Raw genomic sequence first — 26,206 nt, 5'->3', positions numbered from 1 at the left:
AGTATCTTCCCTCACAAGAAAAAGAAAAAAAGCAAAACATTTAAGTCTCACTGCATTTGCCCTTTGTGATTTTCCATTCTAGTGAAACTATATTGTGTGTAGTTTAGAACTGAGCAAATGAGGTTTACTCTTTTTCTTCCAGCATAGCTGAAGTAGGGAAAAAACAAACAAAAAAAAGATGTGACTCAGTTCTAGGCTACCCCATTAAAGCAAATGTCACAATGAAGAGTCTTACTGTTATTTTTTTTATCCCCCAATGCATGTAAAAGTTATCTTTACACTGTAATATCTAGTCTATAAGTGTACCAAAACATTGTTTAAAAAGTGTACATACTTAAAAATATTTTATTGCTAAAAAATGCTAACCATCATCTGAGCCTTTTGGGAGTTGTAATTTTTTTTTTTTTTTTTTTACAGATAGAGGATATTAGAACAACAAAAAAACAAAAAGGCATGCTGTAAAAGTTCAGTAAAACCAAGTGCAATAAGACAAAGTTTGCCTGTATCAACACATGTCCTGTCCAGTTTTTTCCAACGTACAACTGCAATTAATGATCTCTAATTGTGTGAATAGATGTGTGAGTCATCCCAAGGTTTAAATATATTAAATATATCACTTTAGCTAGATTGCAAACATTAGTTTTTCTACCAAATTATTGATGTCTTAGTAATTTATTATTCAGAGTTGTTTAGTAATAACAAAGAAAAATAGTAAGAATATATGTTGGATTGCATTCAAAATTAATCCCTTTACATCTGAGTGGAGAAACAAATTACTGTACAAAAATAAGCAATAATGTAAGAAAATTAAAAAAAAAAGTGGTTTTAAAATGGGACACTATTCTACTTTGAGAACTCTGATTTTTATTTGATTTGTTTTTTCTAATAGTTGAAAATCCTAAGATTTCCAGCTCTTTGAGAACTATAAAAGTTGAATGGAATGTAACTTCATATCATAAAAGAGTGTTTTTAAAGGGAAGTTGTGAAGAAAAATATTTTTGATCTGTGAATGCACAATTTTGAGTGATACTTCTGTGTTTTGGTTGGTGTTAGATGATGCTAATGACCCTTTCCCCTCTATGCAGGTGTAATGGATAGGTAACAGAACAGCTGTCTTCACTGTCTCATTAGGGAGGCAGAATGACTGAGTGCTTCCTGCCCCCCACCAGCAGCCCTAGTGAACACCGCAGGGTGGAACATGGCAGTGGCCTTACCCGAACCCCCAGCTCTGAGGAGATCAGTCCTACTAAGTTTCCTGGATTGTACCGCACTGGTGAGCCCTCACCTCCCCATGATAGCCTCCATGAGCCTCCGGATATAGTGTCTGATGATGAGAAAGACCATGGGAAGAAAAAAGGAAAATTCAAGAAAAAGGAAAAAAGGAGTAAGTGCCATTCTTCACTATGCTTTAGCTGTATCTTAGATCAACTTCTCTAATCACATGTACCTGCTGTCTTCTGGAATTATGTTGGTCAGAGACTCCTGTTTTACATTCTCTTTTATTTTTCAGGGTCTTAACTTTTAGGTATTAGAGTTGTATTTTAAAGGCTTAATCTCACAAATGGTGGAAATTTCTTAAGGTGGTCATTTAAAATAATCTATTGTATGATTATACTTGTTATAATTTAACTATTAAATCATTACAGTCCAATTGTTTTACAAAGCCAGTTTGGGATGGGCTGCATTCCAGTTATGCTGTATATAGTTTGAATTATACATAAATTGCCCCTTCTTCTGAGCACCCCTGCCATGCTGGGTATTTTTCATGGTTTGATAGGTTGTATACCTGGTGCCCCTCACCTGTTTCAGTCATTATTATTTGATGACAAAATAGAACTCTCATCATTGAAGGAGAGAGAATAGATGTGTGATTCATCCCAAGGTTTTTTGAGTTGTACCATTGGTGGTACTCGGCCTATTCATTGGAATTTTTTTTTGGTCTTAACTGTTTTCATCATTTCTCTAGGGGAGAGGCTTGACCAATATTAATCTTGAGTATAGCTTTTTCCTTTTCTGTCCAAGGGAAATTAATATCTGTCCTTAAATGTCATTGATCTACTGACTCGTTATTGGGGAAAAGAAATCAAATGTCAGCCCCAGCAGATGTAATTGTTGCATATAAATTGTTAACAGGTAATGGCTACAACTCTTTTAATTTTTATAGTTATAATAATTAGCACATCGTAAGATGTAAACCTTTGCTTTTTAAAGTTTATTTTACTATTTATCACTGTTTATTCTATCACCATTGGTTTCATGATGTAAATACTATATATTGAACAGAGTGTCAAGTCTTTGTTATCATAGTTCGTGTTAATAGTGGGGCTTTTGGGTGTTTAGAAATTTTTGTGGTTAACAGTCAGTGCAAAATTACTTGATGATGTATAACTCTAGAATCGAATTTTAAGGAATTCCCTAATATGTAAACTATTTTTTATCTGAGGTATAAATAAACTATGCCAAATAAAATAATGCATAGGACATAAATATTGAAATTTTGTCCTTGTCGAATCTTACTTTCTTGCCTTGGTTGTGTTGGCCAATTGGGGCATATGTTTTTGGGACTACAGAAAGTGTAGTTTATTCATCTGTCTTAAGCAAATGCCATGATGCATCTCTGTTTACTAGGAAGAATGAGTTGTTTATGTTAAAAGCAAATAAGGTGTGTTATTTTAAGTATTCCTTTATTTTTGAGTTTCATGGTATTTTTAAATTATATTGAAGCCTAGTATATAGATACAATGCAAAAATTGTGTACAACTTGATGAGTTATCACAAAATGGATATGCCTGTAACTACTACAAGGCTCTGGAAACAATGCCTTATAAGCACCTAGAAATCCCTTTCATTGTCCCTTCAAAGGGAATCCCTCACCCCTCTCAAAGGTAAACTTCTTTCAGTGTAACTTGATACCACCTGATTTTAAACTTTTTAAAATGGAAAAGTATTTCCTCTTGTGTCTAGTTTCTTTTGTCCTTTGTTAGATTCATCCATGTTATTTTATATTTTGGTAATTTGTTCATATTTATTGCTGCGGCCATATTTTAAAATAGAATTTATACTCTCTACTGTTACAGGTTATTTGAATTGTTTTCTGTTTTTACCTGTTACGAGCAGTGCTTCTGTGAACACTGTTGAAAATGTTTATGCAGTTTTATTGTATATATGCCTGGGAGTAGAATTGCTTGCTCATAAGCTATGCTTATTTCAGCTTTATTAGAACCTGCAAAACAATTTTCCAAAGTGGTTGTACCAGTTTACACTCCCACCAACAATGTCTGAGAACTCCGGTTTCTTTACATCATGTTATTACCCTCTTAAGATTTTTGTAATTTTGATTTGGTGTGGAGGTTTGTGGTATTTTAATTAGAGGGTAATTTATGAAATATCTTTAATCTTTGTAATAAAATAGCTGGCTAAAGAAAGGGAGAGTCATAGATACTGAAAAACAACAAACCAAGTTAGGCTAACTCTGATATGACAGAAAGCAATTGGCAATGTGTGAAAACGAGAGCTCTGATACAGGGAAGTGGGCTAATAGATTCAGCCACCATTCAAACATTAGTAGGGAAATTCCTGTTTGTTTTTTCCACCCAAGTGAGGCTGCCATCCCTTACTACAGTCTTCAAACTGTAGTACTGCTACTGACTGGACTACTGACTGGAGAATGAAGTGTGATTGGGCAAAAGACTGGAGCATCTAAGTAATAATGCAGTTTGTGTCATGGTTTGAGATTGCTTCAAGCTACAGGTACTAAAGATGAAAAAAATCAAAGCCTAATAAAGTTAGTAAATTAGAGGATGTTATTCAGATGACAAAAGATGCTCTATTTTATGAGATTATTTCTGTTAACCCTCTATGTAGAATCTTTCTCGTGTAATTATAATATTTGATTTGCCACAATGCTACTTACACAGACATGAAATAAAACCAGTTTAACCACCTATGATTGGAAGGATAACAGGGTCACTGCGAATCTCTCTCTTGTGGTCAGGAGATACACAATATCTCATGTTAGCTGAAAGGAATCCCTTTTCGTTACTGGGAATAGTACCCAGGAAGGATTGATTCTGAGAGCTAGGTAGGGAGTACCAGGTAGCACTTTTTTGGTCTTGATTTTAAAAAGCATATGGGCAGTTTGAAGTTAAACAAACATATAATGTATACTTACCTGCATTTCTTTGGCAGCTGAAGGCTATGCTGCCTTTCAGGAAGATAGTTCTGGCGATGAAGCTGAAAGTCCTTCCAAAATGAAGAGGTCCAAGGGAATCCATGTTTTCAAGAAGCCCAGCTTTTCAAAAAAGAAGGAGAAGGATTTTAAAATAAAGGAGAAACCCAAAGAGGAGAAACATAAAGAAGAAAAGCACAAAGAAGAAAAACATAAAGAGAAGAAGTCAAAAGACTTAACAGCAGCAGATGTTGTTAAACAGTGGAAGGAAAAGAAGAAAAAGAAGAAGCCAATTCAGGAGCCAGAGGTGCCTCAGATTGATGTTCCAAGTCTCAAACCCATTTTTGGAATTCCTTTGGCTGATGCAGCAGAGAGGACCATGATGTATGACGGCATTCGACTGCCAGCAGTTTTCCGTGAATGTATAGACTATGTAGAGAAGTATGGCATGAAGTGTGAAGGCATCTACAGAGTTTCAGGTATTGGGGCATGCACTTAACTTGTTGGTTTTCAAAAATTAACTACACTTCTATTTTTCAAAAAGGAAAAATATCTTGTGAGAAAAACTGAATGGATCCTAAGCCCCATTCATTTCCTTGATTCTTCCAGTTGAAACATAAATGCCCCCCTGCACTCTTTGTTGTGTGTGCCTCTGTGTGTGTATGTGAGAGAGAGAGAGAGAGAGAGAGAGAGAGAGAGAGAGAGATAGACAGAGAGAGACAGAGACAGACAGAGAACGTGCACTTTGTTGTTGTTTTTCTATTTTAATGATATTATCTTCCATGAGGAGGATTTACACATCAGTTGTTCACAGCTTGCAGAAACCTGAAATGAGAGGAAGGGAGGTCATCAGGTAGTGTCCCTTATGTTGAGTGCACTCAGGCCCTGTTATTTTTTTCCTGTCTGCCTTTCTAAGAGAGACTCAGTTTTGTGAGGGAAATCAGCAGGAAAAGAATGGGTTAAGAACACTTCTTGGCCAGGAGACATATTTATGACACAATCATATGTAAAGGATATCTGGGTTAAGGGCACTTCTTGGCCAGGAGACATTTATGACACAATCATACATATTTTCTGAGTTCAGTTAGTTAAGTGCATGAAATGCTATTTGTTAAATGTTTATGCCCCCACTGTGAATGGTTCTGTCAGCCATGGGCAGCCTATAATAGTGGAACATATTAGTGAAATTGATTTTCCTTTTAGCTGTGTTCCATATATATGAAAATTAACATTTCATACTTGCTAAATGAGAATTTAATTCATATTGAGTATCTAAAATCAAGCAAAATATTATTTAAAGTAAAAAGACTTACAAAGTAGTAAGATTAGTTAAGGATGAAAGTCCTGAACTGTGACAACATCTTGTTCCAATTCCCATAATTTAATTTCTTAGTACCAGAGATTTATTTGGTAAAATTCATTGTTTTTCACACATGTTTTCATGATGAGTCAAATCATCATGATGAGGTAAATACATAAAGAGATTAGACTTAGTTTTTTAGCTTACTTGGTTCATATGCAATTAGAAGGAAGATTTGATACTTAAATTTTGTTGAGAAAAGGCTGGCATTTTTGGTAATTGGGAAAACCTTTACATAATCCCATAGATCATATTATCATTTAAGAGTATTTTTGCTAGAGTATTATTTTATGGAAAGTTAAATTAGTCATTGAATTTGAGTTGATAACGCCTTAATTATGGAAAAAGAAAAAATTAATTGAATTAGAAATTTTGACTTGTAAGAATAATTTATGATGGATTGATTTTTAAAGATTGAAACAATAATATAGCTGCTTCTCACAGATGGTTTTTATAGACAGGGAGAAATTTTGTTTTAGGTGAAAGTTTCCCAGAAGTATTTCTGCAGTGGTGTTCAAAGGATTCTTTTGTCTTTGACCTATTTTTGGTGTTTGCATTCTTTTTGAGAGTCAGAGTTGCAGAGCTTCTCTGTATTTGTGTGTCAGAGCATTCAAACCGAGTTGTTGCCCTGACTAAGAGAGGGAGGGTAGTGGGGAGGACAACCGAGCTGTTCTCCTGACTAGTAGGGGACATGGGGGGACTGAGCTCCTGCTTTGATCAATTTATTTTATTAAGCTCTGGCAGTGTGCTTCACTCAGCACAGTGGGGACTACAGAATTTATGGCTGTGACTTTTCTTTTTTTAATGCTAGTACTAGAACTGTTCTCTGATGGAAATTTACTCATATGTAAGTTCTAATTTTAAAACTAATCACTGAATGCACCTGTATGTTCTCTCTCTACCTGGAATACTTTATTTGAAGTGTCTGATTTTTAAAAGGAAAACAATTTGATAATTTCAGAGTGACAGTAACCAAATACATATTCTAATTGTTCACTTGTACAATTTTTGAGGTCAGCTCTGATGGGGAAAAAAAGATATTTATGAGAGAGAAAGGAGGCTTTTACCAAGAATTTCGATAAGTTATCACTTACTGTGTTTTACTTGTATTGTCATAAAAGTAAGAAAATGGAAATTATTTTTTAAATTTAATGCTTGAAAATAAAGATTATACAGAAATAAGATTTATATTGTTATTTCATATTAGGAGTTACTGATTTTATTTTGTTATTTCTGGGAAAGTTACAAATTTGTCATAATTCCATTTAAAGATTTTCAATAAACTAAGGACTATCAAAGCCTAGATGTTGAATACTCTTGATTGTAAAATGCTATTCAGATTGGATGTTACTTGAACATTCATATTTACCATTACAATCTGTCAACCTTAATTTGTGACATTTCAAATAATTGACCTAAAGTTTTAAGTATTAAAAAGAAAATAAATGCTATTTTGCATGAGTAATCACTGTCACTGAATTGTCATTTAAATGCACATTGGACTAGAGACTTATGTAATGTTTGTTAAACATACATTTTATATGTCAATATTTTTTTATGTCTGGTAAGAAAAGCAAAACAAATTGATTTTAGAAATCCAGATTTCACTTTTGTTTCATCTCTGTTGTAGATTAAGAAAACATGAAAAATTCAGAAATTTTTTGATGTTGCAAACTTTTCTTTTAATTGGGGTAGCATGGGTTTATAATACTGTATGCATTTCAGAGGTATAGTATCATACCTTTTCAGATATATATGAGAGATAGATACCACACCCACCACCAGAACACCCATAATCCCCCACCATAGTGGAGGGAGCATGGGAAATTCTCCATTAAAGAATCCATGGGAATTCTTTAATGGAGATAATTTTCAAAGAATTTGTTTAGATAGTGAATTCACTTTTTTGCATTTATGATACAATTTTTACTTATAGAAGAAATAATTACCCACTGTTTGGAACATGCTTATATACAGCAAGCTGAATTTTACTTATATTGTCAGTGTTGTGACTACTTTGAAAAAGCAGTTGGCCACTCTTGTAAAGCAAGACTAATTAGGCTTGGATTGTAGTTGAAATCTTGCCTGAATTTTTATATACCTGTGTTTAAATTTTAAAAAGATTTTTTTTTCTTGATTGGCGTCTTTGCTTAATATGTCTGTGATTATTTTGACTTTTGTTCTGAATATTGATTCTTTTTATTATCATTTAGTTTTGGGCTAAAATCACCCTCAGAGTGACTGTCTTACATTACCTTGTTCACTGAGGAATTGTCTGAGCCTTGTGCACATAACTAGAAGTTTGTTACTCTCAGGTTGACTCTTTCAGTTCTCCCCCCCAGCCCTTCCCAGGGTTGGTGAGGAAAGCTGTGTATTTGACATTTTTCTTTGATGTTCTCTTTCTCTTTTGAACTTGATTGTTTTAAGGAATTAAGTCAAAGGTGGATGAGCTGAAAGCAGCCTATGACAGAGAGGAGTCTCCAAACTTAGAAGAATATGAGCCTAATACTGTAGCCAGCTTACTGAAGCAGTATTTGCGAGACCTGCCAGAGAATCTGCTTACCAAAGAGCTTATACCCCGCTTTGAAGAGGCTTGTGGGAGGAGCACAGAGAATGAGAAAGTGCAGGAACTTCAGCGCCTATTGAAGGAACTGCCAGAATGTAACTATCTTCTGATTTCCTGGCTGATCGTGCACATGGACCATGTTATCTCAAAGGAACTGGAAACAAAAATGAATATACAGAACATTTCTATAGTGCTCAGCCCAACGGTTCAGGTACATGGCTTCCTCTGTACACGTGCCTCTTGGCGCTAGCCGGTGAACTGGGGGTATAATTTTTTGTCGCCGAGCTGCATACATAGCAGTTAATCAGAGAAAGTAGATTAATGTAAATGTTGTTCCTTTTTTTCCATCATATGGACAGTGTCTACATAGAAGCCAGTGAGCATATTTGCCTGTTAGTTTGTAGCTATGTAATTTAAATATTGTAGTCTTTGGTGTGGGTTTATAAAACCTTTCCTGATGACAGTGATTGATGTGCATAGTGACAGAGCCCACAATTAGAGTTCATCTATAAAATCCTAAAGATTTTAGTTATTTCTTCAGAGTTATTGCTATTTTATGTCGCATACACATAGTTACACTCAGTCACAGAGGGGCCTAACCTTTTGTTTGGCCAGGGATTTAATCTGAAATCTGATTCATAAAGATAGAGCTAGGGAAGCATTTTACAGAAGTTTAATCTGTTGAGGCATTTAAGGGTACTGGATAGTATATTAATTGGCATCTCCTTTGAACATATTTGGCTTTCATTTATTGCCACTCATTTGGGGCTGACATAGAATGTGTGTTTTCCTTTAAATAGTTAATGATATTTTACTCAGACCAAAAACAAAAGGTAAAAGTAAGTTAATTATAATTTTTATCTTAAATCCACTTGTTGGCCAGTATGCTAGATTATTACCAATCATTATGTATTATAACACCTGTTAAAAAGTATATTTTCTTAAGTAAAGATTCTTTCATTGCTCATTTGATCATTCATATCAGTTAGGAGTTCAGAATTTGTTGGGTATATATTACATTGTTACTTAATATTACCATAATAGAGATTATAGTATCACAGAAGACTGAGGTATATTGTAAAGTCAGGTCTGAGGTAGGTAGTATTTTTCTGATTAGCTTTTAAGTGAACCTGATAACTTGGTCTCTTAGCTTCTGAGAATCAAGTTTGAATACTGGCTATGCAAGTGCACCCAGAAAGGATTTACTTCTTTAGTGAGGGCTGTCACACTCTCAGTTCAGCTTTACAGATGCCAGTATTCTTACTTCCTTTTCGTTCCTTGGTAGATCCTGTAGTGTATGTTAAAAGTTCTCAAAATAACTTAAAAATAAAGTAAGTTTAAAAAAAAATCATTTGATATTATAGTGAATTGATACTCTAGAGCTAAAAAAGAATAAGTTTGTGGTCACTAGTTTCTGCATCCTTTTATTGCCCCCCCCCCCCGCTATTCTTTCTGGTGTTTGAGTACATGACTTATGTGTATTTTTCTATTCTCTGTTTTAAATTGGTCACTAGTAAGCAAAAGATATCTAGTCACTGCTGAGGAAAATTCTCATGTCCAGGATTAAAGAATGTTCTATGCAATAGATACAAATCATCAAATAAGTTGATCATTTTAATAGTTTTCTTGCAAATCTTTTTTTTTTCCTTAGATTAGCAACCGTGTTCTGTATGTGTTTTTCACACATGTGCAAGAGCTCTTCGGAAATGTGATTCTAAAGCAAGTGACAAAACCTCTCCGATGGTCTAACATGGCCACCATGCCCACACTGCCAGAAACCCAGGAGAACATCAAGGAGGAGATCAGGAGACAGGTATGTGTGCACAGCCCTTTGCTTCAATCTTGAAGAGTCTACCTTTGTTGTTCCCCTTTTGGACATTGATGATGGTGATGAGCTTTTGCTCTTTGAGCACTTTCTGTGTATCTGGAACCATGTTAGGCACATTCTTCACAGTATACTGAAGTCAGAAACTTCCATTTGGGACTATTTCATGCCAGTTAAGTTAGACCTGACTTTAAGTTCTTACTTGCTCTGCTCCTAATTGACTAACTGGCTTTAGGTAAATTGCTTAACCTCCTTTACCCCAGTGAGCCCATTTTTAAATGGGTCCTCTGAGTGGTGTTCAGTGTGAAGATTTCTGTAAATGAATTACAATGCATTAAAGATGCTCTACACAGCTCTGGACACATTGTAAATGGTCCAAAAATGTTATGTAGATAAGATTGCTGTTAACGACCATATTTTACAGATAAGAATGCTGAAATTGGGCCTTCCTGGTGGCACAGTTGGGTTGAGCACAGTGCTGTGGGGCTGTCCGCAGCCTCTGCAGTGTGGGTTCGATCCTGGCTAGCCGGGGAGATGCCCACATGGTGTGGCAGACCTCTCCTGTCTCGCCCGCTGCTCCCCTAAGCAGTGTTTTCTGGTAGTCTGCCTGTTCTGCTCCCCACTCTGTCTCTGATGGGTCTTCTCACCCTCCAGCGCATTTGGCAGGTGAATAAATCTTTAAAAAAAAAAAAAAAGAATGCTGAAATTTGGGGATGCTTAGTAACTTACTATGTCATATAGTTACTAAACTACTGAACAAAAATTGAACCCAAATCCTGTGCTTTTATGCTATGCTATTTTGACACGTGTGATATGTTTGCAAGCTGAATAAGAAATATATGATTATATAAGAAATTTACTTACATTCAATTACTATGTCTTTTACTTGCATGCACATTATCAAATCCCTGCTTACTTTTCTTCATATGTTCTGAGCTGCTGGAATATGCTGGGGAAGGAATGTGAATTAGCTAGTACTGAACCAATGTGAATTCATGAATGAGAACTTTTGCCCAGGCAGAACAAATAAAAAGGATTTTCTAATCTAACTTTGAAAAAATAATTTATGCCATTATTCTGTTCCTTTAATATTAAGTGAAAATCAGCTACTTCTGCATCTTTAGAAATTATATGTAGTGTTATTTTAAAATAAGACCTGGACTACCACTCAATGTGTGTGTATTGTTTTCTAGGAGTTTCTTTTGAATTGTTTACATCGAGATCTACAGGGTGGGATAAAGGATTTATCTAAAGAAGAAAGATTATGGGAAGTACAAAGGATTTTGACAGCCCTCAAAAGAAAATTGAGAGAAGCTAAAAGACAAGTGAGTAAATTTATTTCTTTGGTACATCATGTTTATAATAAAATAAAAAGAATGCATTGGGATATTTTATATACTATCTTAAGTTATTTCTTTTAAAAATATTATGTATAAAATATATATATACACACACACTAAGAGAGATATATGTGTGTGTGTGTGTGTGCATACACACACACACACACACATATATATATATATATGTCTTAAAATGGAGTTCTCTCCTGGGAAATTTATTTGTTCATGTGTTCCCAGTTCTGGCTTATTGATCCTCCAGCTTAGTTCCAGACAAATGTTTTCTTTAATTAAGAAAGTTGTTTTTTTAATCAAACTTGATTTTACTGAAAGATGTATTGTCATTTCCTGCTTGGTTATACCTGTACACACAGATTTCTAATTATGAGAAGCAGCTAAATGGTGTTACATTTCAGAAACTGCTGGGGAATTTGAGACCTTTAGAATGAGTCACCCCTATGGAAATGCATGGAAGGTTATGATGATCAAGAGGAATTTTCTTTACCTAATTGTAGGAAGCATGTCATATGACTCCTGATAAGTTTGGGGTATGTGAGCCACCAAACTTTTCATTTCCCTTCTACTGTATATTGTTGGCTGTAGAACTGTGAGTTTCCCAGTCACACCAGGACTAAGTAAGATACCAAACCTTTGGATCCCCATACAACTCACATGCAGATTCAACAGCAGGCTCCAGGCAGCACTTTAAAGGAACATCACAGTCATGCACTGCATCAGTGACCTTTCAGTCAGTGAGGGAACACATGTACTACAGTGTTTCCAAAATTCCTATCACCTAGTGATGTCAAAATGTTGTAGTGTTTTATGTTGGCAACAGCCTCTATAGCTATTGTTTACCTCCTGTCTTGATGGCATATTTTCCCCTTGTACTTGATTATCCCTTGTTGTTTTTCCTCACCATGGCCCCTAAGTGCACAAAATCCACTAATATTGCCAGTAAGAGGCACTGATGTTGCCACATCAAGTGATTGATCTGGAAATGAAAAGTGATTAAGGACTAAGAAAATGGAAAATACAATGGTTATTGCTTATCAGTTAGACACATCCCATTTGACCATAGCTATGATCTTGAAGAACAGGAACAAAGTGGCAGAAACTTTTAAAGGATATGCTTCATTGAAAACAATGAGATTAACAAAAAATTGAGAAACGCCTATATCAGATATAAAGAAATGTTTTATGACCTGGATTAAAGACTAGTCACAGTATATCCCTGTCAGCAATATAATGATCATGACCAAAGCAGAAAATATGTTTTTGGTGTTGAAAGAGAAGGCTACTTCTTATTTCATTGTTGAATTTACTGCTAGCTCTGGGTAGTTTAAACAGTTCAAGAATCATTATTCATTACATAATGCCCAAGTGAGTAGTGAATCTTTAAATGCTGATACAAAGGCATTTAAAACATTTTTGGAAAGTCTAGATAAATTGATAAGTGGAGGAAACGTAATTTGCCAGAATGGATAAGACCTTCCTATTCTGGATACAGATGTCTGAAAGGGCTTTCATACATAAGGAGGCATGTCAATGCCAGGTTTCAAGGCTTTTAAGAACAATGGAACAGTCTTGCTTGCGGACAGTGTTGCCGAGTACAAATTAAAAACTTCTGTGATCTGAAACAGAACCCCAAGGCCTCAAACATAGGAGTAAGCGCAGACTGGCAGTGTACTGCAGGAGCAATAAGAGGGCATGGATGACCCAGCTTTTCTAAGATGCCCTCCAGAATTGCTGTGCCAGTGAAATAAAGAACTGTTTGGAATATAACATGCTTTTAAAGATTTTGCTTATTGTTGATAATGTTTCTGGACATTCTTTTATTGGTGATCTTCATCCCAATATCAAAGTAGCGTTGCTTTCTCTAAATGCCACCTCTTTGATCCAAGGTGTTATAACAGCTTTTAAGGCCTGCATCTGAAGAAGGCTTTTTCCCAGGCTGTTGATGTAACTGAGGAAGACATTGGTGCAGCTCTGGAAGGATTACAACGTCCATGATTGCATCAATAACCCTTTTGGGCTTGGGGTGATAGCACCTTGATGTATATAAGAGGGATCTGAAAGAAGACACTCAATAGGTGTACCCATGACTTCAGATCATTTCCCAGGGATGAGGAGGTTGTAACAATCAACAAGACTCTGGTTGAGATGGAAAGCAGTTTGAACTGGGTATGGATAAGGACATTAAGGACCTCTTTGAGGCAGTTCTGAGGAACTAACTAATAAGGAGTTGTTGGAACTGACACAGGAATGTGTAACTGAAGGAGAGACAAGAGAAAAGGAAACTGCAGAAGAAAAAGAACCCCAAAGAAAATTCATAGTGAAGGATTTAGAAGCTTTCTCAGACCTCAGGAAGCTTCTTAAATAGTTTGAAAACCCAACACTGACAGCTTTTTATTAATAGAGAAGAATGCTCATGTTGCATTTTCTACATACATGAAAATCTGTGATAAAGAAACAAACTATCATGGGCTTATTTCTGAAAAGAGTGACACTGCCTCCTGAAGAGCTTCTGACATGTTTCAGGAGATTACAGCTCCATGCAAGTTATTGCCCCTGAAGTCCCTCCAGTGGGATGAGATGTGGAGGCAGAAGACAGTGATAATGGTCCCAATTCCTTGTAGGCCTAAGCTAGTGTGTATGTCTGTGTGTGTTACTTAAAGCATTAAAAAAAAAAGTTTAATTTAATATAGAAAAAGGTTTATAAAAAAAGGATATAAAGAAAATATTTCTGTATACCTGTACAATGTGTTTGTTTTAGACTTGATGTTATTACAAAAGGGTCAAAAGTTGAAAAATATTTTAAAGTTATAAAGTTACAGTAAGATTAATGCATTATTGAAGAAAAAAATTTTTTATATAAATTTAGTATAGCCTAAGTGTAGAGTGTTTATAAAGTCTACATTCATGTACAGTCATGTCCTAGGCCTTCACATTCACTCACCACTCACTCACTGACTCACCCAGAGCAACTGCCAGTCCTGCGGGCTCCATTGATGGTAAGTGCCCAATACAGGTGTACCTTTTTTTCTTTTATACCATATCTTTACTATGCATTTTCTATGTCTAGATATATTTAGGTATATAAATACCATTGTGTACAGTTGACTGCTGTATTTAGTGCAGTAACATGCTCTACAGATTTGTAGCCTAGCACAGCAAGTTGTACCATATACCACATGTGTAGTAGTCCCCACCCTCTAGGTTTCTGTCTGTACACTCTGACATTTGCACAACAATGAAATCACCTAACAGCACATTTCTCAGAATGTATCCTCATCATTCCACACAGGACACATGGCTGTAGTTAGCATTTTTCAGACTGGGAGAGCCTGATTGATGGTGGGTTACCATTGTGGCTGTGCTCACAAGAGAAAGACAAAGCAAGTATTTTTGTTGCCCTGAGTTTAGAGATTTGCATTTATATGGAGAATATCTTTGTCAGAAGGAAAACATTCATGTGCTTTTTACACATGCAATCTAGGACTAAAAGACTAGCGTTAGTTCTGTCTGAATTTTTCTTTCTTATTTTCTCCTGCTTGTCAGATTACCTAGATTACCTTATTATTGTTGTTCTTATTCCCTTAAATAGTTCAGCCTGATACTGGGTGTTAGTTACTGACCCACCTCATGGTTGTAATTGTTCACCATGTGGCATTGCCCATCAGCATTTAAATAAGCATGTCTGACCTAGGACAGTATTAATGTAGACTTGGCTTTCATTTCTCTTACTTCTGCATGTCTCTTGGATAAAGGAATCATGATACAGCAAGTCAGAGCCAATATAGACAGGGATGATTATTTTGACTTTATCAATTTTCTTGATAGTCTGTTTTCATGCCAGCTCAATAATTCACAGAATGCTCAGGAGTTTTTGTCAAGTTGATTTCAGCATTGAGGATTAAGTGACTTTTTTTTGACAGACTATGGTTTACTATATAACAGATTAAAAATGAAAAAAAATGAAAAAAAAAAAAACACCACCACAAGATCACATCAGTAGATTCACTGACCATAATCCCAGCTCCATCCATGTTGCTGCGGATGGCATGCGTTTGTCCTTTTTGATTGCTGTGTAGTATTCCACTGTGTATATATATACCACATCGTCTTGATCCAGTCATCTGTTTTTGGACTTTTAGGTTGTTTCCATATCTTAGCTATTGTAAGTAGTGCTGTAGTTAGAATTCAACACTTACCATACAAACTGCTATAAACAACTTTCTTAGCCTGACAAAAAGCATCTGTGAAAAAAGTTCTACTTAATGGTGAAAGTTTGACTGCTTTCCCTTAAGATCTAGTGTACATTAATACATTGCATCATGATGTGTCAGTCTACAACAGTGGTCATTGTTGCAGTCATTTTGGAAAATACTTTGCCAGTTTATATATGGTTACCATATGACCCAGCAATTCCCCTTCATGGTATTTAAGAGAACAAAGCATATACTCACAAAATGCATATACAAATGTTCATAACAGCTCTAAGAATAATAAATAAAAACTAGAAAGGAGCCAGTGTGTATAAGCTGTTGAATGGATAAATTGGAATATGTTTATATCATGGCATATTATTCAGCAAATTACTGATACAAACAAAAAAAATGGATGAGTTGTAAAGCATTATGTTAGATGAAGCCAGATAAAAAGACTACTTAGTGATTAATTCAATTTTTTATTAGATATATTTATTTAAATATATATATTTAATATTGTTGTTTATTTTTGCATAATGTCTGATTTTTCCTCTCAAGTCAGTCACCATAATCTGTGCTTTTCTCTCCCCTGATTTGATCCTGCTCCCTCCTCCTTCCTTACTGTATGTCTCCGATTTGTAGTTTGCTTGCTAGTTTTGTCTTTTTTTTCTTTCTCTACCCTGTCTTTGGTTTCCCTATAATACCTTCTATAAGCAAAACCATCTGATATTTTTCTTTTTCCTTCTCACTATTTCACTGAGCATAATCCCTTCCAGTTCCATCCATGTTGCTGTGAATGACATGAGTTTATCTTTTTTGATTCTTCCTGGTGTGAGGTGATACCGCATTGTGGTTTTGCTTTGCCTTTCCTTGATTACTAGTGATGTTGACCATTTTTTCATGTATCTGTCGGCTATCTGCATTTCCTTTTTGGAGATGTATCTTTTTAGTTCTGCCCGTTTTTTGACTGGATTCTTTATTTTGTTTTTTGTTGAATTGTGTAGGCTCCTTATAGATCTTTATGATCAGTCCCTTATTGTGTGGAGTGTACATATTTTATATCAATCTGTAGGGCATCTGTTCATCTTGGTTATTGTCTCTTTTGCTGTACAGAAGCTTTTTAGTTTGATGTAGTCCTAGCTGTTTGTCTTTTCTTTCATTTTCTTTGCTTTGGGGCATGTGTTTTTAAAAGTATTTCTGAGATGTATGTCATGGAGTGTTTTGCCTGTGTTTTCTTGTACATATTGTATGGTTCAGGTTTTACATTCAGGTCTTTTCTCCATTTTGAGTTGGTTTTTGTATATGGTGTGAGACACTAGTCCAGTTTCATTCTTTTGCATGATTGATTCAGTTTATGTGAAACTCAAGGAAAGGAAAAGCTCGAGCAATGGAAAGTGGGTCAGTAGTTTCAGGGGTCTGAAGATGTTGGCAGAGCCCCTCTCTGCAGTCATTTTGTGTGATGATGGGAATGTTTTATATGACTGCCAGGGTAGTTACTTGAATGTATACATTTGTCAGAACTCTGAAATATATGCTTAAAATTGACTCCCTACAAAAAAATACCACAGAAGGTAATTTATGTGTAATGGTGAGCACATTAGCCAGAATTGAACATTTTTCATAGTATAGCCACAAACTAAAATCCACATGTTATTTTCCAAGCCCAGTTAACAAATGCCCATTTATCCAGATGATTCATCTGACTTTCTGTTACTTTTTAATTTATAATCGTAATGATGTTGAATATGTATCATATTTAGACTGACTAGTTCTTTTCATTTGTCTTATTTGACAGGAGTGTGAAACCAAGATTGCACAAGAGATAGCCAGTCTTTCAAAAGAGGATGTTTCCAAAGAAGAAATGAATGAAAATGAAGAAGTTATCAATATTCTCCTTGCCCAAGTAAGTTAACCTTTTTTCTCTTTTTTGAAAGATTTTCTTAAATAAAAATTGTATAAATTTAAGGTATACATTATAATGATTTGATCACATATGTAGTGAAATTATTACTACAACTAATTGTGTGTGATGAGCACCTGAAATTTACTGCAGTGGTCAGTACAGTATTATTTATTGTAGTCATCATGCCTTACATTAGATTTCTAGACTTAATCATTCTACATAATTGCACCTTTTGCCTTTGACCACCATCTCCCCATTTTCCCCACCCACCGATCCTGGTAACCAACATTTACTCTTATGAGCTTGACCTTTTTTTTTTTTTTTTAATATTCTGCATGTAAGTTATGTCATATGGTATGTCTCTCTCTACCTGGCCTATTACACTTAACGTAATGTCCTCCATGTTTATCCATGTGGTCATAATGGTGGCATTTCCTTCTTTTTCGTGGCTGAATGATATTCCTGGTATGTCTGTGTCTGTGCACATACACTACATCCTTTATTCATCTGGCATTTGGGTTGTTTCCATATTTTGGCTATTGTGAATAATGTTGTGGTGAACTTGTGAGTACAGATATATCTCTTCATATCCTGTTTTCATTTCCTATGGATATATACCACAAGTGCGATTGTTGGGTCATATCTTTTTAGGAACCTCCATACTGTTTTCCATAATAGTTTACCAATTTATACCCCACTAAAGGCATAAAAGTGTTGCCTTTTTTTGATAATAACCATTCTGAGGCAGGTACAAAGATATATTACTATATTTTCCATTTGCATTTTCCTAGTTATTATTGATATTAAACGTCTTCATTTATCAGTTTGCCATTTGTCTTCTTTTGAAAACTATATGTTCAGATCATTTTTCTAACTGGGTAGTTTTTGCTATTGATTTGAGATCTTTATATTTTAAATATTAACCCCTTATCAAATGTATGGTTTTCAAATATTTTCTCATTCCAAAGGTTGTCTTTTCACTCTGTTGTCTGTACCTTTGGGGTCATATCCAAAATATGACTACCCAGACAAAACCTTTCCCTAAGTTTCCTTCTAATAGTTTCATTTTAGGTCTTATGTTGAAGTCTTCAATTCAGTTTGAGTTGACTTTTGTATATTGAGTGAGATAAGGGTCTAGTTTGATTACTTTGCATGTGGAAAACCAATTTACCCAACATCATTTATTGAAGGACCTGTCCTTTCCTCATTGTGTTCTGAATAACTTTGTCAAAGATGAATTGACCATGAATGCATGGGTTTATTTCTGGGTTCTGTTTTGTTTCATTGGACTATATCTGTTTTTATGCCAGTGCATGGATTTATTTCATTGGAATATATCTGTTTTTATGCCAGTGCCATATTGTTTTGATTATAATGACTTTGTAGTATATTTACAGTTCAGGTAGTCTGATGCCTCCCATCTTTCTTTATTTTGTTCAAGATTGCTTTGGCTGTTAGCAGTCTTTTGAGATTCTGTTGGAATTTTAGGGTTGTTTCTTCTCTTACTGTGAAGAAAACTTAGAAATTGTGATACCGCTTTCATTGACTCTGGAGATCACACTGGATAGGGTAGGCATTATACACTTGATCTTAGCCAAAAGGCTGAGAAGCAATAGGGTATATATAATAATATATTATAATAATATTATTATAATAATATATTATAATATTATATATTATAATTATAATATATAATATTATTTCTATCTACAATAATATTATTATATAATTGTAATATTATTTCTATCAGTCTACAAACATGGAATATCTTCACATTGATTTGTGTCTTCACTTTCATCAGTGGTTTATAGTTTTTGTTGTATAGATCTTTCACTTCTTTGGCTAAATTTATTACTTTTTTATGCTATTATAAATGAAATTGTTTTTTTTAATTTCTTTTTCACATAGTTCATTGTTATGTAGAAATGCAACTGATTTTTTTGGATGTTGATTTATTATCTGCAGCTTTACTATTAGTTCTAATTATTATTTATTGGAATCTTTAGGGCTTTTTTTTTTAAGATCATTTTTATTAATTCCCTGGTATGTATTTCCTTCCTGCTAACTTCAGATTCAGTCTTTTTCTAATTCCTTGAGATAGAAAGCTAAGTTGTTTCTATGAGCGCATCTTTTTTCTTAATGTGCTCATTTATTACTACATTTCCCTCTTCAAAGTCCCATAAGTTTTGGTATATTTTGTTTTTATTTTCATTTATCTCAAGATACTCAATTTCTTCTTTGTTCCATTGGTTGTTCAGAAGTGTTGTAAGACTCTTATTTGTCATTTTTAAATTTGTACTTAGAGAAGCTTAGCTTCAGAGGTATTTTCTTTCAACCAAATTTATAAGATGATTTAGAGATTTTAGAAGGAGGGACTGTACTAGGTATAGTTAACCCTACTTTTATGTGGTGTTTGCATAAAGGCAGGGTCAAAAAGTTAGGGAAAACCTCAGCAGTGTATTTCAGTCAGTCTGCCTGTTCTGTTCCCCACTCTCTACTATCTCTCTAGTGAATCCTCTCACCCTCTGCACCTCTGGCCTGTACCCCAGTCTTGTATGCTAAGTAAATAAATCATTTTTTAAAAAGGTAGAGAATTTAGTTAGTTTTTCTAATTAATATTTTATATAATTCTTACATCATTTTTCATTTTTGCACGATGTATACATTTTCATTTTGGTTCTATTCCCCATATAATTGCACCTCCCCCCCTTATTTTGACTTTAATCCTTCTTACTCCCCACCCCCCGTAGTATGTCTCTGGTTTATAGTTGCTTGTTGATTTTGATTTTTACTTTGTATTAGTTTTTTCCCTGGTCCCTTATTTAGGTTTTCTAAATTCCTGCTATGAGTGAGACCATCCGGTATTTTTCTTTTTCTTTCTGACTTATTTCACTGAGCATGATCCCTTCTGGTTCCATCCATGTTGCTGCAAACTGCATGTGTTTATCTTTTTTGATTGCTGAGTAATATTCCATTGTGTATATGTATCACATCTTCTTGATCCAGTCATCTATTTTTGGGCATTTGGGTTGTTTCCATAGGAAAAAAAAATAAAAAAATAGAAAAGCAAAAAAAAGGTAGGGAAAAAGAAATTTCCTTCGAATTGAGTACCTTTTACTCAGTCCTAGGTGTTTTACTTAAGCTCACTGTTCTATATGTTTTACTTAATCTCACTTTGTCTGTACATAGTTTTGAGTTGTATATATTTTCCCTAATTTATAGATTAGTGCTTCTCATTCCATATTAGTGATACTAGACTTTAATAAATATTTTATATTATTTCTGACATCACAAAGTTGGCATTTTTAAAAATGCAATGATATAGATTTCCGCTGGTAGTTGTTGCTAATAACACTTTTTAGATGTTTTTATTTTATTCTTTGCAGGTAAAAATCAATTTCTGGAGATGAATTGTTATTCATTTGTTGATTCAACAAATAGCTCCTAAGTACTTACTATATTCCAGGCATAGAGTTGAAGATGAATTCATTTCGCTCTTTCTGAATTTCTGAAGTCAACCTTACTGTGTCCTAGAAATTCCCATTTTAACCAGAAAGAACAGCAGAGTATGCCTAGCTTTTAGAAGCTTATGTATATGGGATATTCAAAGTCTTGTAAATTTCAGTTATTTTGTTCACTTCTGTCACATTATTTTGCTAGCAAAGACGTAATTCTTATGAAGAGAGAATGAAGTCTCAAATTACGACTTGCAGTTTTTGATCTGTTACTTCTTGGAATGTTAGCCTTGTACTTTGAGGTAGGGGAAAAACATTTCTGTTTAGAAACACCTGAGAAATACTGCATATTACATCTCAGAAAAAGATTCTTTATGCTTTTTGGAGGCTTTGGGTAGTTCACTTTAGAACTTGATCATAGTGTTGTTGTTTGACCACAAAAACCTCTCCATCCTTTGGAAAGAAATGCTATAGACCTTTGTCTTTCTCCGCCTTCTTATTTCCATAGCCCTACACCTCTGTTACCACCTAAGCTTTGTCTGCGTTAGGGCTTTTTCTCTAGATAATGGCAGATTTTCCCAATTGGTGATCCAGTCAGTTTTAGAAATATTCTGTGAAACAGGATATTTATTAATATTTTCTCTGGGGATATGGATTGAGAAAGATGGTGGCTTACAGTGTGGAAAAACGATTTCTTTGTGAACATCTTTTCTTCACTCAAGTCTGCCTCAAGGTGATGCTGACATACCAACCTTAGATCTCCTGGATCCTTCTTTTTCCTGGTGACACTGTCAGAGGTCACCTTTGGCCCTAAAAAAAGGGAAAACTTTCAGGAAGGGCTGGAAAGTAGAAGCAGATTTAATCACTTGAACTTTGGCTTTGTGCCCATTGTGCTATCGTCCAAGGGAGCTTTTGCAAAATAAGGTCATGGAATTCCCCCCTATGTGGGATTTTATGTCCTGAGAAAAATCTAGTCATTCTTCCTAACTTAGTTTACCTTTAACATTGAAGCTGTCTCTTAACATTGAGGAAACAAGATATTTTTGGACATGTATACAAGCTTTCACATGATTTGTGTACGGGGCTAAAGAATTCAGAGGAGCATAGATCTCAAAAAAGTGACATTTCCTAGATTTAAACTCAAAAAGGTGTTCACCAGTGATCATTATTTTAGGAGAATGAGATCCTGACTGAACAAGAGGAGCTTTTAGCCATGGAGCAGTTTCTGCGCCGACAGATTGCTTCAGAAAAAGAAGAGATTGAACGTCTTAGAGCTGAGATTGCTGAAATCCAGAGGTAAAAGAAAGCAGAGGATTTTGAAGTTTCCAAGAATACTTACTTTAGTATAAATGTGTTTCAGTTCTCACTTTTAAATTAAAGAAAATAGGCATCTAAAATGAATTATCTTTAAATTTTTTATTCATCAGTTCTTAAGAATGGTGTTATAGGGGCCTCCCCTGGTGGCGCAGCAGTTGAGCGCTGGGCTGCGAGGCTGCCCGCAGCCTCTGCAGCGCTGGTTCATTTCCCGGCCACCGGCAAGGGTCCCACAAAAAACAAAACAAAACAAAACAAAACAAAACAAAGAATAGTGTTAGAGGAAGTAGACTCATGAAAAAATTATATAAAGTAAAAAGGGAGGTCAGAACAGATAAGCATACCCTCCTTGCTTAGAAAGTATTTGTTATCTCGCCCTTGCAGTCGTCAGCAGCACGGCCGCAGTGAGACTGAGGAATACTCCTCTGAGAGTGAGAGTGAGAGTGAAGATGAAGAGGAGCTTCAGATCATCCTGGAAGATTTACAGAGGCAGAATGAAGAGCTGGAAGTGAGTTGGGGAGGGGAAGTAACAGAAATCACACTGTTTTCTAGAAAATTGTGGCGTTTATACATTCCCCCTTAGATTTCCCTTTTCCTTTGGTAACCAACTGGAAATGCTAAGTAGAGTGGAATTTAGAGCAAACTCACCAGAGTTTGTAAGGTGCAAACTGAGTGCAGTCCAGCAGATGACATAGATATGTCCTCCATGGGCTGTCCCTGAAGTATGACTTTGTGAGTTTAGTGTCACCAAGGTGAGCTACACCTGACTATGTCAGTTTGAGCAACTTTGAATGATTTGATATGTTCCCAGAGAAGAGGGACCAAGAAAGGAGTAGTAGAGGACAAAGGAAAAGTCTTCTAAATTGTCCTTTGGGTACAACAAGGAACAGAGTTGACCCTTAACCCATAAAGCAGCAAGGGAGAGTAAATTCAGCAGTGGGAACTGGGAAGCAACTGCACAGTGAAAAGACAGCAGCAGACTTAAATACTTTTGATTAGAATTTCCCTTTTTACTCCAAATAAAACATTGTCTTCAGATGTTTTGCTCTAGGTTGGGAGAGCAACCATTCTTTTCTCAGAAAGGCCTCTAAGAACAACAGACAGCTTTGTTTCCTTCGTTCAGGTGCATTCAGCTGTTGGAGAAAACCATGGATACATAGCACATAGAAAACTAAAGAATTCCACTCAAAAACACCACCCACGAAAGTCTTCGTCATTGAACCTGGGGATAGTTCAGAGAGGCTGCCCACTGAGGCTCAAGGACAAGACACTTGTCAGAGCCAGAGGTGTGAGGTGGAAGTGGAGTAGTCAACGAGACCGGGTCACTGCATCTCACGTTAGCACCTTATTTTGTTTTCTTAACATTTTCAGATCACATAAAAATCCTAAGTAGGAAAACATATTCTGGACTTCAAATACTTGGGATTAGGTTAAGCTGCTATGACAGAGAATACTTTCATGATTTGAACTAGTTAGTTGTCTCATCTGGCAGACGTCCAGGTCTGCTGTCCTCTACATTGGGTTTTTTCCACTTTGGGTCCAAAGTCCGGCCCATCTTTTCATCAGGAAGAGAAAAGGAAACAAGGAGTGCTCCGGTGTCAAGGGCGGAATGCAAGATGGGAACCCAGCCCTGGTGCTCTGCCCTCGTAGCAAAGGCTGTTTTGTGGCTGGAGCTGGGTGCCAGGGAGACCGGGAAATACAAACGGGAAACGCCATGGCAAGAGGAGGGGAGGCACACCGTGCAGTTCCTGCCTCTGCGAGGGGTGTGGGTAGCAGCGTTGGGCATTAGTTGCTGTTTTATATTAACATCCCAGAGTGAGTGCAGGGAACTTAGATGTGATAGTAGTTTTCTGTGGTTTGACTTCGTAGCACAGTTCAGATATAAAGTATGCCATTCACGAAAGACAAAGAGCATTCACTTTTGAGATAATTCTAGGATTTTATCCTGTTTCTAATGTGTCCCCCTGCCCCTTCCCAGTTGTACTAAAAACACTTGCATCTTCCGCTAAGGCTGGTCAGGAGCCAGTTCAAAAACATAAGTTTGAGACACTAGACCTCTTACGATTCTTAAAATAATTGTTATCTATTTGTACATTTTCCCCCCTAGATTTAGTCACTCTTCTGTAGTTAGGAACAGAGTTTATATTCCTGAATTTTCTCCCTCTGGGTTAAGGTGTTTGTGTACTTCATTTGCACATTCATGTTCATGGCGTGTCTTCTGTTAATAAATTGATTGAAACAAAAATAGACTCTTAGGTAGGATACCTTTGTTAAATGTCCTCTCCTCCTGAATCATTTTTCTCTTGACCTTCTTAAGTCACAACTGTTCTTTCATTCTCAAGATAAAGAACAATCATTTGAACCAAGCGATTCATGAAGAGCGAGAGGCCATCATTGAACTGCGTGTGCAACTCCGCCTGCTCCAGCTGCAGCGAGCCAAGCCCGAGTTGCAGATGCAGGATGACGAAGAGCCCGAGAGGCGTGGGGGCACTTCCCAGGTGCCCAGAGACACCACCCCAGAGACAAAAGCAGCTAAAGAGCAGCCAAAGGCAGGCAAGGAGCAGGCCAAGCCCTCCCCAAGCAGAGACAGGAAGGAGACGCCCATCTGAGCAGCTGGGTCATGGAATCCTCCAGACCCAACAAGACCTGTGCATCTTACTGTAATACCGAGAGTCAGAGTGCACAACTCTCTGCTGTACATTCTGTAAAGATGTCTTTTCTTCTCAGAGACCCTTCCTTCTTTCACACGTATGACTTCTCCGCGTCAGGCTCAGGTTACACAGGAGGAGAAAGCAATGGACACATTGTAGGCTTGTAGGGGACAGATGAATTTTCCAGATAGGATCAGCTTATTTGAAGATTAATTTTCTTTGTTAACTTAAAATAACTATTTTAACCCTTGAGTGGCTTCTTTTTAAACCAAAAATCGTCTTTCTTTGCTTTTTTTATTATGGCAGAATCAGGATCTCTTTCTCTTGTTCGGGGAGGGGGGGTGGCGGGGGGAGCCAGACAAGGTAAATACTGTTCTTGCCTTGTGGATTACCCCGTAGTCTCACCCTCCGGGATCTCTGCTTACCTAGTCACTCTTGCTTGTGCCTTTTACACCTTTTCGGTGCAGATTATATAATGGGGAGCTGCCTCATATTTCCTGACTGGTCAGAATGGCTCTTATTGGGGTTACCTTTACCTGCCCTGTCACTCTCCTTTAATAGTCCGAAACCACAGTCCATGAGCCTGAGTCACCAGGATGGCCTAGTTGGTCACAGAGCTGCCTGTAGAGCCCGCCCACCAGCCCTGGGGCAGTACCACCTCTCTCCTCCAGCTCCTCACTGCTCGTGATCAGCAAATGGTTTTCACTGGGTTGGTCGTAAGTGGCCACATGGGCCCAGTGTATCCACAAGGATGTGTCTTGAACCAGAAATCTATGACACTGACCTTCCATTAAAAACAGAATGACTTAGATTGCTTGCTTGGGCTAGAATGTGAACTTCTCTTTGCCTGAATAAGCCATATATATGCTCTTACACAACAGTTTTAAATTATCCATATTGTCTCAGTGAACCTGCTGATGGAGTCCCAATGGATGTGATCGAGCAATAGACAGAACTCTCATGATAGCTGTGATCCCCAGCCCTGTTTTCTTGCTTCTGCTACGTCTGTGGTGACCTCAGGCACCTTTGTTCAGTCATGCTCTGTCCAGTCAGTGGTACCCACGAGGTAGGTCAGCTCTCATGGCTGTGAAGACAAACCCCACACACTCAAGGTGATGGAAACACCCCCCCTCCCCATGGGGACTCTGTCCTCTCCTCCTCCTAGTTAGTATTTATTTTCAGCACCTGTTTGATGCGGTTTTTTATCCTCTACCTATTGCACTGTTGTGACTTGTTGGCCATTATTTGATTTTTGTACGAAAAAAAAGCTTTGTTATAGAAATCAGCATACTATTTTTTTAAATCTGGAGAGAAGATATTATGGTGACTGAAAATATGGTCAGGTGTCAAATATAAATGTATAAAAATCTTTTTGCTGTCCTGTCGGTCATATTAGATTCATTTTATATTTGCTGG

General features: G+C 36.4%; 1 protein-coding gene across 1 annotated transcript; it reads left to right on the top strand.

Annotated features, from left to right (window-relative positions):
• Positions 1-556: 556 nt before the first annotated feature.
• RALBP1 (ralA binding protein 1) lies at positions 557-24,748 on the top strand (the record flags this gene model as incomplete). The annotated part of the gene is made up of 10 exons (XM_084252527.1): positions 557-578; positions 1,086-1,384; positions 4,189-4,647; positions 7,956-8,305; positions 9,746-9,907; positions 11,113-11,244; positions 17,263-17,370; positions 22,000-22,121; positions 22,524-22,647; positions 24,482-24,748. Exons 2-10 carry the CDS (start codon positions 1,141-1,143, stop codon positions 24,746-24,748), a joined length of 1,968 nt encoding a protein of 655 aa, XP_084108653.1. The 5' UTR covers positions 557-578; positions 1,086-1,140.
• Positions 24,749-26,206: the final 1,458 nt, after the last annotated feature.

This window comes from Talpa europaea, assembly GCF_964194135.1.
Source record: "Talpa europaea genome assembly, chromosome: 13".
NCBI classification, from domain to species: Eukaryota; Metazoa; Chordata; class Mammalia; order Eulipotyphla; family Talpidae; genus Talpa; species Talpa europaea.
This window is presented reverse-complemented; position numbering and strand designations above follow the sequence as displayed.